The 19,302-nt window shown below is 44.1% G+C and overlaps 1 protein-coding gene across 3 annotated transcripts in view; it reads left to right on the top strand.

Annotated features, from left to right (window-relative positions):
• IPO11 (importin 11) overlaps nucleotides 1-19,302 on the top strand; it is a 628,234-nt gene that overhangs the window by 60,949 nt on the left and 547,983 nt on the right. For all 3 annotated transcript variants that reach the window (XM_069749262.1, XM_069749270.1, XM_069749278.1), the window contains exons 4-5: nucleotides 1,290-1,362; nucleotides 1,465-1,668. In XM_069749262.1, coding sequence (XP_069605363.1) covers nucleotides 1,290-1,362; nucleotides 1,465-1,668 — 277 coding nt within the window. The remainder of the gene's footprint in view (nucleotides 1-1,289; nucleotides 1,363-1,464; nucleotides 1,669-19,302) is intronic.

A 19,302-nucleotide genomic window follows, 5' to 3' on the forward strand; every position in this document is an offset into this window, starting at 1 on the left:
GGCAGAGAGTGATGAAAAACAAGTAGGTGGGAGGGAGCACTTAAATGTTTGGGCGCATCAAGGGTACACGGAGTGCATGTGCTTGGATGGAGCAGTCATTCTGTGCTCACTGAGTCCATGTAAAAGCATGCAAAAAAAACAATGGTTTGCCATTGCATGGCTTGACACCTTTGAGGTTATGGTTATTATGTACCCCATTCTTTGCCATTTTCTTAGTCGTAGATTGTCTTTTATTTCATTCTTTATTCACTTTACTGTGTCATTTTATTTCATTGTATTTCTTCATTTTTCCAGCTTCATTACAAATGTATTTCTATTATGGTAAAATCCGTTGTACCGCTGCAAAACTGACTTTTTATGAGGATCATTAAAAAAAAACCCTTAGGTCTAGTTAAAATCTAATCTCTTTCTCAGCTGAGCCTGATTGAGCGATATTCTAGCACTAGTCGCAGGTGTTGGCAATTCCACCTCGGTCGTGCTCCACACTGCAAAGCATGCCATCAGTGATTTGTGTGTAGGTGGTCGGCTGACCGCTCATTTCTGTAGCTAAGTTAGTTGGCCATAGAAGGGGCAGATTTAGTTGCTGAAATGAGAGAGTGAGTGGAACCTCATCTTACACTAAAGGTGGGAAGTTGGACAACCCCGAGACTGGGACCTGGGCAACCTCTACTCATTTTTAGTACAGAATCCCATTAAATGGGCTATCTCAACTTGATAAATGGGTAAAATTGCAAATCCGAGGGATTTCTAATTTTATCGTTTACTGTTCGTTGCCTAGTTACCGGCCACCTCTTCAGTCCATCAGTGGTAACCAGTCTATACTAGGCAAGGAGTGCAGTATTTATAAGCTCTTTGTTATACAGCTAGAAAGTTTTGCTCTTAAGATAGGCATATCGCTGAACCAAGCTCAGAGTCGCTGCGCTCCTCCGATGCTGCCAAGCCAAAACTGCGTATGCTAATAACATGGGAGGATGCACCGTTTTGACCAGCGCCTCAGCCATGCCACCGGGCTGAACTGCCAATTATCATGAACGCACCGCCCTCTGACTAGCACGGAGGCCGGGAAGCAGGGGAATGAAACGCTCCTGAAGACTGAATTTAGAATAACAGTTTAATGACCATTTTGACTGGAAATGTAGTTCAGTAAGGGGTGTTCTGTGACTTAAGCACAGCACTATATACCGTATGTTGATTTGATGGCATTATTGGCATAACTCTCTCCAACAGCAGCACTCTCACGTTCTGCAACTCAAGTTTGGATATTCTGTTTTTCTTTTGTTCTTTAACAGTGCCCTTTCAGAAGCCGAGAAATCGACATTGCGCGCAGGACTCATCACCAACTTCAATGAGCCAGTAAATCAGGTTAGTGCACTGTGGTACTGATGAGTAGCTCGCACGTTGCATCAGGATCCCAACGGAAAAGGATTTTCCATATTTTGCCTTGTTTGTCTGTCCGTCTTCTAGATTGCCACCCAGATTGCTGTCCTGATCGCTAAGGTCGCACGACTGGACTGTCCGAAGCAATGGCCGGAGCTGATCCCTACCCTCATTGAATCAGTAAAGGTTCAGGATGATCTGAGACAGCACCGCGCGCTCCTCACCTTTTATCACGTGACCAAGACCTTGTCTTCTAAGAGACTCGCTGCAGACAGGAAACTATTCCAAGATGTAAGTGCGACTCCGACACGTAATGGTCTTACTTGTTGAGTTAAAGTGTTCGATCAGTGTCGCTCCTCAGGTATCATGAGTGTTAAAATCTATACCCAACCTCTCATCTGTCCTCCCTCAATGCCTTTCACTGCAGAGGGACGGAGATAAGACCGAAACAGTATTCTGGCTACACAGCCCCCTAACACAGTATGATGTCTCCACAGCCCCCTAACACAGTATGATGTCTACACAACCCCCTAACACAGTATGATGTCTCCACAGCCCCCTAACACAGTATGATGTCCACACAGCCCCCTAACACAGTATTCTGGCTACACAGCCCCCTAACACAGTATGATGTCTCCACAGCCCCCTAACACAGTATGATGTCTACACAGCCCCCTAACACAGTATGATGTCTCCACAGCCCCCTAACACAGTATAATGTCACCACAGCCCCCTAACACAGTATGATGTCTCCACAGCCCACGCACACAATAAATATGATGTCTACACAGCCCCCTAACACAGTATAATTTCTACACAGCCCCCTAACACAGTATGATGTCTACACAGCCCCTTAACACAATATGATGTCCCCACAGCCCACGCACACAATAAATATGATGTTTCCACAGCCCCCTAACACAGTATGATGTCTAGACAGCCCCCTAACACAGTATGATGTCTACACAGCCCCCTAACACAGTATGATGTCTACACAGCCCCCTAACACAATATGATGTCTCCACAGCCCCCCAACACAGTATGATGTCTCCACAGCCCCCTAACACAGTATGATGTCTCCACAGCCCACGCACACAATAAATATGATGTCTCCACAGCCCCCTAACACAATAAATATGTCTACACAGCCCCCTAACACAGTATTCTGTCTACACAGCCCCCTAACACAGTATGATGTCTCCACATCCCCCTAACACAGTATGATGTCTACACAGCCCCCTAACAGTATGATGTCTACACAGCCCCCTAACACAGTATGATGTCTCCACAGCCCCCTAACACAGTATGATGTCTACACAGCCCCCTAACACAGTATGATGTCTACACAGCCCCCTAACACAGTATGATGTCTCCACAGCCCCCTAACACAGTATGATGTCTACACAGCCCCCTAACACAGTATTCTGTCTACACAGCCCCCTAACACAGTATGATGTCTCCACATCCCCCTAACACAGTATGATGTCTACACAGCCCCCTAACACAGTATGATGTCTCCACAGCCCACGCACACAATAAATATGATGTCTCCACAGCCCCCTAACACAATAAATATGATGTCTCCACAGCCCCCTAACACAATAAATATGTCTACACAGCCCCCTAACACAGTATTCTGTCTCCACAGCCCCCTAACACAGTATGATGTCTACACAGCCCCCTAACAGTATGATGTCTACACAGCCCCCTAACACAGTATGATGTCTCCACAGCCCCCTAACACAGTATGATGTCTACACAGCCCCCTAACACAGTATGATGTCTCCACAGCCCCCTAACACAGTATGATGTCTCCACAGCCCCCTAACACAGTATGATGTCTACACAGCCCCCTAACACAGTATGATGTCTACACAGCCCCCTAACACAGTATGATGTCTCCACAGCCCACGCACACAATAAATATGATGTCTCCACAGCCCCCTAACACAATAAATATGATGTCTCCACAGCCCCCTAACACAATAAATATGATGTCTCCACAGCCCTCTAACACAATAAATATGTCTACACAGCCCCCTAACACAGTATTCTGTCTCCACAGCCCCCTAACACAGTATGATGTCTACACAGCCCCCTAACACAGTATGATGTCTCCACAGCCCCCTAACACAGTATGATGTCTCCACAGCCCCCTAACACAGTATGATGTCTCCACAGCCCCCTAACACAGTATGATGTCTACACAGCCTCCCAACACAGTATGATGTCTCCACAGCCCCCTAACACAGTATGTCTCCACAGCCCCCTAACACAGTATGATGTCTACACAGCCCCCTAACACAGTATGATGTCTACACAGCCCCCTAACACAGTATGATGTCTCCACAGCTCCCCACACAGTGTGATGGATCTCACAGTCTCCCACACACATAATGATGTTCCTAACAGCGCCCCACACATTGTATGATGGTTTTCACAGCCCCCACACATATGGTATGATGGCCTTCACAGCCTCCCACACAGTATGATTCCCACAGCCCCACATACACAGCCTCCCCCGATACACAGCCTCCCATATAGAATGATGGCCCCCATAGACCCCCCACAAAAAGTATGATGGTCCCCCATGCCCTCCCCATGCACAGTATGATGGTCTGAATAGCCTGCCACACACTGTATGATGTCCCCACAGCGCACCAAGCACAATATGATGGACCTCATAGCACACACAAGGTATGATGGTCCCCACAGCCCCTCACAATATATGATGATTTTCTCAGCCCCCCTATATACAATGTTTGTCCTCACAGCTCCCCTACATCCCTGTATACAGTATGATTATATATATATGTTTGTCCACACACAGCCCCCTTATGCACTGTGAGCCCACACATTTACACATATAGATTAATATATTGACATACCCGCCTTGCTTCCCCGTTGTTGCGACACTTTGTTATGGTCTTTGATGTGTGCAGAGTTCCCGCACACCAGACGCGATGTCGTTGCATCTGCTGTCCCTATCACATATGCTGAATGTTATAAAAAGGAGCGGCGTCTCCATCCTGCACCATCATATTCACCGCTTTTGGCTTTCTGAGGATGCAGATGGAGGTTATATTGAGACACTGGGCCGGGGAGGGCGGCCGCATGGTGCGGCCCATGGGCCAATGTTTTCAGGCCTCCTGTCCATGTACGGTAGTTTAGATTTAGGTATCCGCTATCCTGGAGGAGCTGTACAATGAGCCACCGTACTCCTCTCTATCAGGTGATTGATTGGCAGCACCCACTTGAATCTCCATTTCTGCTCTATACATTATACCCTGGAGACACAGCAGTAGTAATAGAGCTGCCATCCCAAATACGGTGAGAAATGTAGACTGGTCTGAAACCTTCAGATATATACGGTAAGCACATCCTAAATGAGGGGTTAGATATATCCCATAATGTATTGTGCATTGCCCCAATACTACAAAGTACCCATTGTCTGGTCATTGAGCGATCGTCTGATTCCTATAGCCAGGAGGACATCATGGATTACTAGCAAAACTCTTAACCCCCTCTTGATATGTTTCGTTTTTTGAAGTGATCTTCTTGGTCATGGGTGCCAAGGTTGTCCCCTCTCAGGCCTCCTGTATCATTGTTGTGTGCTACATGTATACTTTTATATGTATGGCTGTATAATGTTCTCACATTTTGTAATTTTTTGAGAATACCAAATCCTATCATGGAGGCGTCTTATTGTGTGTGTTTTACCTAGAAGGCTAGTCAGTGACTACCTTTACGGCCATCAGTTTTGTGTTATGTTTATACTTGGGACCAATCACAATTTTTGGGGGACAATCCCATGAACCAGACCACAAAAGGGATGGGGGATTCTGCCACATCACTCCCAAATGTTGGTTGTTCTGGAACATTTAGGGGTTTTGTAAGAGGTTTCTCTAGGTGGGTCACAAATTTAGTATTGTAACTGTTGGTATGGATAAATTGGTGCATGGCTTTAAGGAGTAGTAATATTATTATTTTTTGTTGGTATTACTGATGTACAGTGATGGCTTGCAAAAGTATTCACCCCCTCGGCTTTTAACCTATTTTGTTACATTGCAACCTGTGTTTAAATATTTTTGTAACCTGATTTGTGTGTGATGAATCAGCACTAAATAGTCTACGTTAGTGAAGTGAGGAAAAAATATAGGCATAAATTAAATTTATGGGATCAAATAACTAAAAATTGGCATGTTCATATGTATTCACCCCTTTTGCTATGAAGTCCCTAAAAATTTCATGTGCAAGCAATTACTTTCATAAGTCAGGTGCTTCATTAAAGGAAGTCCACATGTGTCCAATCTTAAGAGTCCTATGGTCTGTAATGTAACGCCAGGCATCACTAACCAAACACCATGCAAACCAAGGAGATCTCCAAGCAAGTCAGGGACAAAGTTGTTGAGAAGTTCAAGTCAGGGTTGGGTTATTAAAAAAAAAAAAAAAAAAAGTCCCAATCTCTGATGATCCACTGGAGCACCATGAGCAACATCAGATCCATTATCATCAAATGGAAAGAATATGTTACCACAACAAACCTGCGAAGAGATGGCCGCCAACGAAAACTCTTAGCCTAGGCAAGGAGGGCATTAATCAGAGAGGCAGCACAGAAGATTGAAGGCAACCCTGGAGGAGCTGCAGTTTCCAAGCAGACACTGGAATATCTGCCTAAACGACCACAATAAACCGTACTCTCCATAGAAGTTGCCTTTATGGAAGAGTGGGCAGAAAAAAGCATTTACTTACACACAAAAATTGTAAGACTCGTTTTGAATTTGCCTAATGTCATATGGGACACTCCCCAAATATATGGAGGAAGGTGCTGTGATAAGATAAAACCAAAATTGAACTTTTTGGCCACCAATGAAAATGCTATGTCTGGAGCCAAGCTAACAGCCCATCACCTCAAGAACACAATTCTCACAGTGAAACATGGTGGTGGCAACATCATGCTGTGGGAACATTTTTCGGTAGCAGGGACAGGGAAAATGGTCCTAGTCGAGGGGAAGATGGATGCTTCAAAATACAGGGATATTCTTGAGCAAAACCTGTTTCAGTCTGTCAGTGATTTGAGACTTGGATGGAGGTTCACCTTCCATCAAGACAATGACTCAAAGCATGCTGCAAAAGCAACACTTGAGTGGTTTAAAAGGGAAACGTGTAAATGTTTTGGAGTTTCCTAGTGAAAGCCCAGACGTTAATCCAATTGAGAATCTGTGGTTGGACTTGGACATTGCTGTTCACTAGAGGAAATCATCTCACTTGAAGGAGCTGGAGCATTTTTGCCTTGAGGGATGGTAAATAATCCCAGTGGAAAGCTCATAGAGATTCATCAAAAACACCTGTAAATACCGCAAAAAGGAGTCTCCACAAAGTACTGACTTTTTTGGGGGGTGAATAGTTGTGCACACTGAAATTTTCAGTTATTTTATCCTATTTGTTGTTTGTTTCTCAATAAAAAGAAAACCAAATAAGTGGGGTGAATACTTTCACAAGCCACTGTATACTCTGCTGTCTTGTGGCTACATTCTTATTTAATGTCATTCTCCGTGGTGACTGTCGTTTCTTTCAGCGTATTCCTTGTAGCCCGCTCACCATCACCCTCGGCTGAATGCCACTTTACACATTTTGTTTCTTTAATTTACTTACAACTATTTACAGTTTATCACATAAAAATGACTGTGAATGGCTCGTCGTTTCCAGTGATTGCTCTAAGCTCATTTTCAAGAGCTCCTCAAGGATGTGAAACGGCTTCCGATTTATTTGTGGAAAGAAGCTGAGTTGAGTGGGGATTTCACAGGCCGGTGTCCTCCACACGTGCGGAAGTGTGATAAAATAATAAACGTGTTCTCAAGAGTCTCCGGAAAGAAATATCTTCACAGACGACACGTGTTTTCACCTCCTTCTTTGTGCAGAATTTCATTTTACTATTCGTATTGGGTTATGGAATAATTAGTGTTGATGTCTCGGTCTAGGGCAATAGGTTTAAAGAGAACTTGTCACTGATTCATGCTACCCAAACCACGAGCAGCATGGGTCAGAGCCTGGATCGCGATTACCGATAGGTATGTTTCTTGCTGAAACGCTCTAATGTTTCAGAGAAAAGATACTTTAAAAATTCGGCTGGGGACCATATTTGGAAATGAGACTAGTCTGATACTCCCCACAGCCAGCGCTGCAAGAAGTGATTGACAGGTCTCACGCTATGGGATCCTTGTGCCAAACCAGGCCTTATCTGAACTGAGGAACTGAAAGGACAGCCAGACGTAGCTCATGATTAAAGAGGTTTCCACTACTAGGACAACCCGTTCTTAAACATATTAAACTAAATGTTCGGCCCCGATAAAGTAATAAAGCCTATACTCGCCTCCTGTGCTGGCTCCCTTCCAGCGGTGTCGACACTCGCGGTCCCGTGGCTGTGTTGCGGTGGAATGACACATGATGCCCGGCGCCCAATCAGTGCTGACGTCACTATCTACACCTTTGTACGAAGGGCACATGAAGAGGAAGTCTGCGATCAGCTTCATCCCTGGTTTCCTCTTCATGTTCGGTTCGTATGAAGGCGGGGACAGTGACGCCAGCACTGTTTGGGTGCCGGTGTCACAACGACCGCACGAGGAGGAGTGGAGAGCGAGTGTATACACCGCGGGAATGTCGCCGGCACGGAAGGTGAGAATAGACTTTATTATTTTATCAGGGCTAAACATTTAGTTTAGGAAGGGCTTGTCCTAGTAGTGGACAACCTTTTTTAAAACCTTGGCTTGGCTTGGCTTGGCTTGGTTGGATGGCTTTTGTACTTTTTGGTCAAAAAATGTTAAACAGCTACCTTACATTTTTAACGTTTGCAGCAATATTAGAGTTCATGTATTCATTAATCACATGCTGGAGATGGACACCAAGACTTTGTAGACTACACTAGCTGTCCTCCTCTAGTAGGCGTATTGAACTGAAAATGGCGCACAACCAAACACTCGGTGACGCCGTCTGTGTTATTATAGTCTGGCTCCCCCTCTCTGAGCATACGCCTGAATCCCATATGAAAGGGCCCTTGGACAAGTGACTGATACATATCTTAGTCCAGCATTTTATACAGTTTTCTTTTCCACAGCACATAGTATGGTATATAATATGGTATAGTCTTTACCAGTATGAAGATCCCTGACTCCAGTGATGCTTGTATTTTGCTTTTTATGTTTTTGTTTTCTTTTGTATTTTTTTAGTTAGAAGCTTTACAGTTCCTCTCTTATCTTACACAGATGCGTATTGTATCCTTATTTAGGAGTCACACAAAATGGACTAAATTATTGCAGAATTACTTTTTTCCATATTTTATTTTCCGATGATTATTTTTTATAGTCTAAAAGTATGATAACTTTTTTTTTGTATTATCTTTTCCTGCTATGACGATGCTCTCCGCTCACTTGGGTCAGTGATAAAGTAAAATGAAAATCTCATTTTGGTTATATATTTCCTAATCTCACATACGGCTTAATCCGTCTCAGGAAAGTTCCATGATAACGCTGCTCTTGCCTGTTAATTGGCCTGATTTGCATGTAATTAAGGGAGTGGGGTAAGCACTTCTTAGCAGCCCACCATATATCACGCCATTTCTTTCCATCTATTCTACTCTATGTGAGCCGTACTTGTGCGGCCGCTGCTGTGAAGTCGTGCTTTATAACCTGTGGATTTCTGCTGAAGACATCACTCCCAATATTCCCGCAAGCAGCACTATGGTTTTCTTGCTTTCCCGCCCACTTGTTTGGCATCTGCTGTCATTTTGTGCCTCATGAATGTTTGCAGTGTTTGTTTAGTGCATTTTTTATATGAATTTCTGCATCCAACACAGAAAGTAAAATACATTGTAAATCATATTACACAAAATATAAATGAGGCCCCCAAAAATGTCCCTATCTGCCAACCTCATTATTACTTATCATCCTGCCAGGCAGAACGGAGTGATCATTTGCTGAGCCGCTTGCACATGTTCCAGCAGTTAATGATCCTGACTTTTGGGGTCCGCTTGCCAGATGTTTTCTCACTTTTATTCCATGCCTCCCTCTTCTTTCTCCCCTTTCCATAGACATTAATAGGCAGCTGTAATCTGATCCCTAAGTGAACTGGCAGCTGACTTGCCTTGATCAATACGGATTTTAGCTGAATACATTACTTACGTTTGTTTTTAAATTACGGGTTTTGTACAAGATTATACTGAACCAAAATATATTAGTAATTTTATATCCTTAACTACTGTAGTTTTGGGTGCACTGTGTGAGCCACGTCTTGCATTACTGATCTTCTTCCTCAAAGTCAATGGGACTGCAAAATTGCATCTGGGTATTTGGATCAGTGTCAAAGCCTCTATATGGGGGCTCAAAGTCTCCTTTTAAAAGGAGTCTGACAGCACAGTGCAGGCACTCGGTGCACCCTTGGTGTGGCCAAACCTTTAAGTGCATTTTCCCACCTACTTGTTTTCCCTCTATCTCCACCCCACTAATTTGATTGACATGTTTGGCTTTATAGAGCCAGAGAAGGGCGGAGATATATGTAAAACAAGCAGGTGGGAAGGTGCGCTTAACAGTTTGGCCACACCAAGGGTGCACCGCGTACCTGTGCTTAGTTTGAGCAGTCATTCTGTGCTGACACAGATCTCATACAGTATGAAGACCCACTGTGAAAATCACTGCACTATATCACAAGTGCCATTTTCTCATGCCCACATCTCAGTGCCCCTCCTCTGCTGAAAACTCATGCTCTGCAGTATAAGGTAATTGATAACTTCTGCCCAGTGCCGATCTCTTGCATTTCAGAGGGGACACAGACCACGCATGCCGACGTTTCTGTATTATCCGCTGACCTCATGTAGACAGAGCAGCTGCTACTCCTCTGCTCTGATCTCTTGTTTAAGAGTCACTGCCGATATCATCCTAATTTACCACTGGCTCCCCGCTGTCTAACTGCGGGGAGCCGGCTGTTAATTAGCAAGACGTTGGCAGTTACGCCCCTTCGACAGCAGAATGGAAGAAAATGACTTGCTTTGCTGACTGGAGGTGAAATGAAGCAGGATAGTCACCGCCCGTGCTGGAAGAGGTGGTCCCCGTGCAGAACAGGCAGGTAGTTAGCAACTTACTACCTGTTATTTTTTAGCCCCATATGCAAAAATAGTAAAAGTCTTGGGTAACCTCTTTAAAAAGAAAAAAAATCTGTGCATGTCTGGTATTGCCGTGACCGTCCTGGCCTGGAGAATCGTCCTGCCAATTCATTTTTACCATACAGTGAAGACCGTGAAACCTCCAAAATCAATGGTGGAGTTACATTCTTTTCTACTTTTTGCCCCACTTGCAATTTTTTTTCATTACATTTATATGGTAGTGTGAGTCATTCAAAGCTACAGTCCATCCCACTAAACAGCAAAGGAAAAATGCAAGAGTAAAAACGAAGATTGGCTGCAGAGGCGAGGGGTTAATGAGGAAAGCGGTGCGTTATCTCATACACTGCGATCCTCTGTAACTGCGTCAGCCCACGAGAGATCTGCCTTCCCGCAGCGCATTACTGACGGATCCGGCATCATTTGTTGAAGGGCATTGCGTTATTCCTTCCGACTGCTTATTTGCCTCGTGTAGATTGCTTGTCAGGTAGAAGCATTCGTTATATAAGAAAAAAGTGTAATAGCCGTCCTGACACGCGAAAGCCGCCATCATTCGTTAATTTGTCATCCTCTTAAATAATTGAAAACGAAGAGTCGCGCAGTATAAACCTTTTTTTTTTTTTTTTTTACCAAGTATTAAATATTCTATTCAGCTGCTTTTTAAATTAGTTTTGAAATGGTTTTCCGTGACTTGACGGTTGAAATGAAGTGCAACGTAAATCCCAATCATTATATCAAGGGGTAGAGCGAAACTCTGCGCCAGCCGTATCCCCTCCCCCACCCATCTCCCTCGTTTTCCTAATATCCTTGCTATTAAGTAATTGGCTTTTACCTTCTTTTCGCCTGAAAGTTATTTTCAAGTCCTGCGGTGACGGTCCCAAGCTAGTTTAGAGTGCAGACTCAATTTCATATGTAATGAATATATTTCTTCCCCTCGGAACCAGTTGCTATAGTGAATATAGCAATATGCTCTTAAAGTCTTACCTGCTGCTCGCTGCGTCCCAGCCTGTTGTCTATTATCCATCTGTAAGACTCGGGTAATTGGAGTTTAGGCCGGAGAGTGACATGAATCCGAAGCGGTCATTATAATAATGTTATAATACATTTGACATTTCTTCGATTTAAAGGGTTGAAGCACTTTTTATGCTTTTTAATTCCCTATCTAATCACTCGCTCATATTGCCTGTGTCTTAAAATCATCCCCCAAATCCAACCTTTTCTCAACTTTGAAACTGCAAAAACTCTTAGTCGCTCTCCTTCATTCTCGTCTGTACTACTGCAACTCTGTACTGATCGGTCTTCCTCTGACCAGACTTTCTCCTCTCCAATCTGTGCTGAATGCGACAGCCAGGATCATATTTCCAGCTGCTACACCGATGCCCCCACCTGGTGCCAGTCATTGCACTGGTTGCCCATCCGCTACAGATTCTTAGGGCACTGTGCTATATGTATATATTTTATATAGTTATTAGTAATATGTCAGTGTTGGCAAGTGGATTCATATGACGACACCTTAGTGAATTCCCAGGGCAATATTTTAATCATCTAGTCAATCTTATTGGTTTGCCTGCTTTTTTCAGCTCCACTATCATTTTGTGGGCTGAATTTTTCTAAAGTAGTATAATTAGGGCTAATTACCATCAACAAAAATTTTATAGGATGCCATATTGTTCGTATTAGATCACTGGATATAAATACATTAGCACACCATAGGAAATGTACAATTTCTCATCTCTTATTAGTTTGTCCTTGAATCTTTTGTAGTCGTAACTATTTTTAATCAATAAAAAAGTATTCTTATATTTTAATTAGATTAATAAGTTATATTTTATATTAGCTATTACTCCAATTGGATTAGACAGTGAGAAGAATACAATAGAAACATATCTCTCTGACCCGCAAAGATCTCCACATTTCGGCAACACCCTATATCTCCTCCTTCATGCCTATCACCCTACCTGTGCTGTCCATGCTGCAACTGATCTAAGACTAACATCCTCCATAAACCGAATCTCGCATTTCCTTTTCTTAGACTTCTCTCGTGCTGCGTCAGTTTTCTGGAATGCACTTCGCCGCATGGTCTTATTAATACCGAGGCCCACATTTTAAAGGGTGCTTTAAAGACACATTTCTTTACACAGACCTATCACCTCAATTCACTATAATGGCTTTTTCCTGTTCCCTCTTTCTAGGTTTTCATTAGATCCCTCCTATTCATCTGTCTCCACATCCTCCATGCACCCAGTAGCACTTAATAACTGCACGTCGATATTGGCTGACAAGCACGTTCTGCCTATTGTGTCCCCCTATTTCCTTACAGGTTGTAGCTTGTGATGTCTTTCTTGTCTGTATATGTCCCTGCTTAATTGTAAAGTAGTGCGGAATATATTGGCGCCATATACATAAAATAATTATTATTTTACTTGTTGGAAAGTTGACACGGAGCTCAGTTATCCCACAAACGACAGCTTGTCACATTGCAAACTGCTGCCAAATCTGATTTGTCTTCTGTTGCTGAAGGTTTTGGTTATTTTTACGGTATTTTTTTTTGTTATATGTAGACCTATTGTAACCACTTTGCAGTATATTTTTACTATTTTTTTTTTATAGCTGTAGTTACATATTTTATCCAGATGGGGGAGCTGTTTAACAAGTTACTGTAAAAATCAAACTGTAGGTCTGTAATTTATATAGAAAAAAAAAACAGGAAAATCTGCATTTGGGTTACTGGGTGAAATTGTCCACTTATAGGAATAATGCAATTTACTAACTAATTTCTATAGAAAGAGGGCAGAAGAACGATAGGTAGGTATTAATAGAAATGTATGGTAGATAGAGAACCAGTAGCTGGTGTAGTTATGTGTATAATATAGCAGGAAATTAGAATATGTCCCTATACATAAAGGATTTTTGGGTTTCTAGGTGTCTCGTTTGTCATATGTCATTTGACGCTTGCATTATAAAGAGTACCATAGTTATATAACATGTAGATTATGGTGCAATGCTGAGAATGTAGCTAGAAATCTGTAAAATACACGTATGTTATGAAAGGTAATTCAGTACCACAATGGACATAGAGGTCAGCGCACATACAGTGACCTGACAATAACCCAAAAAACAAGAACGAGCTCTGAGACGTGGGAACTCTGTTGACCGCAATCCCTAATCCTCTCCGACCACACTAAAGGCAGCCGTGGATTGCGCCTAACGCTCCCTATGCAACTCGGCACGGCCTGAGAAACTAGCTAGCCTGAAGATAGAAAATAAGCCTACCTTGCCTCAGAGAAATACCCCAAAGGAAAAGGCAGCCCCCACATATAATGACTGTGAGTTAAGATGAAAAGACAAACGTAGAGATGAAATAGATTTAGCAAAGTGAGGCCCAACTTTCTGAACAGAGCGAGGATAGGAAAGGTAACTTTGCGGTCAACACAAAACCCTACAAAAACCACGCAAAGGGGGCAAAAAGACCCTCCGTACCGAACTAACGACACGGAGGTACACCCTCTGCGTCCCAGAGCTTCCAGCAAGCAGTAAAAAACAAAATGACAAGCTGGACAGAAAAAAACAGCAAACAAATAGCAAAGAGGAACTTAGCTATGCAGAGCAGCAGGCCACAGGAACGATCCAGGAGGAAACAGGTCCAATACTAGAACATTGACTGGAGGCCAGGATCAAAGCACTAGGTGGAGTTAAATAGAGCAGCACCTAACGACTTCACCACATCACCTGAGGAAGGAAACTCAGAAGCCGCAGTACCACTTTCCTCCACCAACGGAAGCTCACAGAGAGAACCAGCCGAAGTACCACTTGTGACCACAGGAGGGAGCTCTGCCACAGAATTCACAACAGTACCCCCCCCTTGAGGAGGGGTCACCGAACCCTCACCAGAGCTCCCAGGACGACCAGGATGAGCCATATGAAAGGCATGAACAAGATCGGGAGCATGGATATCAGAGGCAAAGACCCAGGAATTATCTTCCTGAGCATAACCCTTCCACTTAACCAGATACTGGAGTTTCCGCCTTGAAACACGAGAATCCAAAATATTCTCCACAATATACTCCAACTCCCCCTCCACCAAAACCGGGGCAGGAGGATCAACAGATGGAACCATAGGTGCCACGTATCTCCGCAACAATGACCTATGGAATACGTTATGTATGGAAAAAGAATCTGGAAGGGTCAGACGAAAAGACACAGGATTAAGAACCTCAGAAATCCTATACGGACCAATAAAACGAGGTTTAAACTTAGGAGAGGAAACCTTCATAGGAATACGACGAGAAGATAACCAAACCAAGTCCCCAACCCGAAGTCGGGGACCCACACAGCGTCTGCGATTAGCGAAACGTTGAGCCTTCTCCTGGGACAAAGTCAAATTGTCTACTACATGAGTCCAAATCTGCTGCAACCTGTCCACCACAATATCCACACCAGGACAGTCCGAAGACTCAACCTGCCCTGAAGAGAAACGAGGATGGAACCCAGAGTTGCAGAAAAACGGTGAAACCAAGGTAGCCGAGCTGGCCCGATTATTAAGGGCGAACTGAGCCAAAGGCAAAAAGGACACCCAGTCATCCTGATCAGCAGAAACAAAGCATCTCAGATATGTTTCCAAGGTCTGATTGGTTCGTTCGGTCTGGCCATTAGTCTGAGGATGGAAAGCCGAGGAAAAAGACAAGTCAATGCCCATCCTACCACAAAAGGCTCGCCAAAACCTCGAAACAAACTGGGAACCTCTGTCAGAAACTATATTCTCTGGAATGCCATGTAAACGAACCACATGCTGGAAAAACCAAATCAGAGGAGGAAGGCAATTTAGACAAGGGTACCAAATGGACCATCTTAGAGAAGCGATCACAGACCACCCAAATGACTGACATCTTTTGAGAGACGGGAAGATCTGAAATAAAATCCATAGAGATATGTGTCCAAGGCCTCTTCGGGACCGGCAAGGGCAAAAGCAACCCACTGGCACGAGAACAGCAGGGCTTAGCCCGAGCACAAATCCCACAGGACTGCACAAAAGTACGCACATCCCGCGACAGAGATGGCCACCAAAAGGATCTAGCCACTAACTCTCTGGTACCAAAGATTCCAGGATGACCAGCCAACACCGAACAATGAACCTCAGAGATAACTTTATTCGTCCACCTGTCAGGGACAAACAGTTTCTCCGCTGGGCAACGATCAGGTTTATTAGCCTGAAATTTTTGCAGCACCCGCCGCAAATCAGGGGAGATGGCAGACACAATTACTCCCTCTTTGAGGATACCCGCCGGCTCAGATACACCCGGAGAGTCGGGCACAAAACTCCTAGACAGAGCATCCGCCTTCACATTTTTAGAGCCCGGAAGGTATGAAATCACAAAGTCAAAACGGGCAAAAAACAACGACCAACGAGCTTGTCTAGGATTCAACCGCTTGGCGGACTCGAGATAAGTCAAGTTCTTATGATCAGTCAAGACCACCACGCGATGCTTAGCTCCTTCAAGCCAATGACGCCACTCCTCGAATGCCCACTTCATGGCCAGCAACTCTCGATTGCCCACATCATAATTTCGCTCAGCAGGCGAAAACTTCCTGGAAAAGAAGGCGCATGGTTTCATCACCGAGCAACCAGAACTTCTCTGCGACAAAACAGCCCCTGCTCCAATCTCAGAAGCATCAACCTCGACCTGGAACGGAAGCGAAACATCTGGTTGACACAACACAGGGGCAGAAGAAAAACGACGCTTCAACTCTTTAAAAGCTTTCACCGCAGCAGAAGACCAATTGACCAAATCAGCACCTTTCTTGGTCAAATCGGTCAATGGTTTAGCAATACTAGAAAAATTGCAGATGAAGCGACAATAAAAATTAGCAAAGTCCAGGAACTTTTGCAGACTTTTCAGAGATGTCGGCTGAGTCCAATTATGGATGGCTTGGACCTTAACAGGGTCCATCTCGATAGTAGAAGGGGAAAAGATGAACCCCAAAAATGAAACCTTCTGAACACCAAAGAGACACTTTGATCCCTTCACAAACAAAGAATTAGCACGCAGGACCTGAAACACCGTTCTGACCTGCTTCACATGAGACTCCCAATCATCCGAGAAGATCAAAATGTCATCTAAGTACACAATCAGGAATTTATCCAGGTACTCTCGGAAGATGTCATGCATAAAGGACTGAAACACTGATGGAGCATTGGCAAGTCCGAATGGCATTACTAGATACTCAAAATGGCCCTCAGGCGTATTAAATGCAGTTTTCCACTCATCGCCTCGCTTAATACGCACAAGATTATACGCACCACGAAGATCTATCTTGGTGAACCAACTAGCCCCCTTATTCCGAGCAAACAAATCAGATAACAATGGCAAGGGGTACTGAAATTTAACCGTGATCTTATTTAGAAGGCGGTAATCTATACAAGGTCTCAGTGAACCATCCTTCTTGGCTACAAAAAAGAACCCTGCTCCTAATGGCGACGATGACGGGCGAATATGCCCCTTCTCCAAAGACTCCTTCACATAACTCCGCATAGCGGCGTGCTCAGGCACAGATAAATTAAACAGTCGACCTTTTGGGAATTTACTACCAGGAATCAAATCGATAGCACAATCACAATCCCTATGCGGAGGTAGGGTGTCGGACTTGGGCTCATCAAATAAATCCCGGTAATCAGACAAGAACTCAGGAACCTCAGAAGGGGTGGATGACGAAATAGTCAGAAATGGGACATCACCATGTACCCCCTGACAACCCCAGCTGGACACAGACATGGATTTCCAATCTAATACTGGATTATGGACTTGTAGCCATGGCAACCCCAACACGACCACATCATGCAGATTATGCAACACCAGAAAGCGAATAACCTCCTGATGTGCAGGAGCCATGCACATGGTCAGCTGGGTCCAGTACTGAGGCTTATTCTTGGCCAAAGGCGTAGCATCAATTCCTCTCAATGGAATAGGACACTGCAAGGGCTCCAAGAAAAACCCACAACGCCTAGCATACTCCAAGTCCATCAAATTCAGAGCAGCGCCTGAGTCCACAAATGCCATGACAGAATACGATGACAAAGAGCAGATCAAGGTAACAGACAGAAGAAATTTTGACTGTACCGTACCAATGGTGGCAGACCTAGCGAACCGCTTAGTGCGCTTAGGACAATCAGAGATAGCATGAGTGGAATCACCACAGTAGAAACACAGCCCATTCAGACGTCTGTGTTCTTGCCGTTCAACTCTGGTCAAAGTCCTATCGCACTGCATAGGCTCAGGTTTAAGCTCAGGTAATACCGCCAAATGGTGCACAGATTTACGCTCGCGCAAGCGTCGACCGATCTGAATGGCCAAAGACATAGACTCATTCAGACCAGCAGGCATAGGAAATCCCACCATGACATCCTTAAGGGCTTCAGAGAGACCTTTTCTGAAAATAGCTGCGAGCGCACCTTCATTCCACTGAGTGAGTACGGACCACTTTCTAAATTTCTGACAATATACCTCTATTTCATCCTGACCCTGACACAGAGCCAGCAAATTCTTCTCTGCCTGATCCACAGAATTAGGCTCATCGTACAGCAATCCGAGCGCCAGGAAAAATGCATCGATATTACTTAATGCAGGATCTCCTGACGCAAGAGAAAATGCCCAGTCCTGAGGGTCGCCACGCAAAAAAGAAATAACGATCCTAACTTGTTGAACTGGGTCACCAGAGGAGCGAGGTTTCAAAGCCAGAAATAGTTTACAATTATTTTTGAAACTCAGAAATTTAGTTCTATCTCCAAAAAACAAATCAGGAATAGGAATTCTCGATTCTAACATAGAATTCTGAACCACAAAGTCTTGAATACTTTGTACTCTTGGCGTGAGCTGATCCACACATGAAGACAGACCTTTAATGTCCATTGCTACACCTGTGTCCTGAACCACCCAAATGTCTAGGGGAAAAAAAAGGCAAAACACAGTGCAAAGAAAAAAAATGGTCTCAGAACTTCTTTTTTCCCTCTATTGGGAATCATTAGTACTTTTGGCCTCCAGTACTGTTATGAAAGGTAATTCAGTACCACAATGGACATAGAGGTCAGCGCACATACAGTGACCTAACAATAACCCAAAAAACAAGAACGAGCTCTGAGACGTGGGAACTCTGTTGACCGCAATCCCTAATCCTCTCCGACCACACTAAAGGCAGCCGTGGATTGCGCCTAACGCTCCCTATGCAACTCGGCACGGCCTGAGAAACTAGCTAGCCTGAAGATAAAAAATAAGCCTACCTTGCCTCAGAGAAATACCCCAAAGGAAATGGCAGCCCCCACATATAATGACTGTGAGTTAAGATGAAAAGACAAACGTAGAGATGAAATAGATTTAGCGAAGTGAGGCCCAACTTTCTGAACAGAGCGAAGATAGGAAAGGTAACTTTGCAGACAACACAAAACCATACAAAAACCACGCAAAGGGGGCAAAAAGACCCTCCGTAGCGAACTAACGGCACGGAGGTACACCCTCTGCGTCCCAGAGCTTCCAGCAAGCAGTAAAAAACAAAATGACAAGCTGGACAGAAAAAAACAGCAAACAAATAGCAAAGAGGAACTTAGCTATGCAGAGCAGCAGGCCACAGGAACGATCCAGGAGGAAACAGGTCCAATACTAGAACATTGACTGGAGGCCAGGATCAAAGCACTAGGTGGAGTTAAATAGAGCAGCACCTAACGACTTCACCACATCACCTGAGGAAGGAAACTCAGAAGCCGCAGTACCACTTTCCTCCACCAA

The sequence above is a fragment of the Ranitomeya imitator genome, chromosome 1, assembly GCF_032444005.1.
Source record: "Ranitomeya imitator isolate aRanImi1 chromosome 1, aRanImi1.pri, whole genome shotgun sequence".
NCBI classification, from domain to species: Eukaryota; Metazoa; Chordata; class Amphibia; order Anura; family Dendrobatidae; genus Ranitomeya; species Ranitomeya imitator.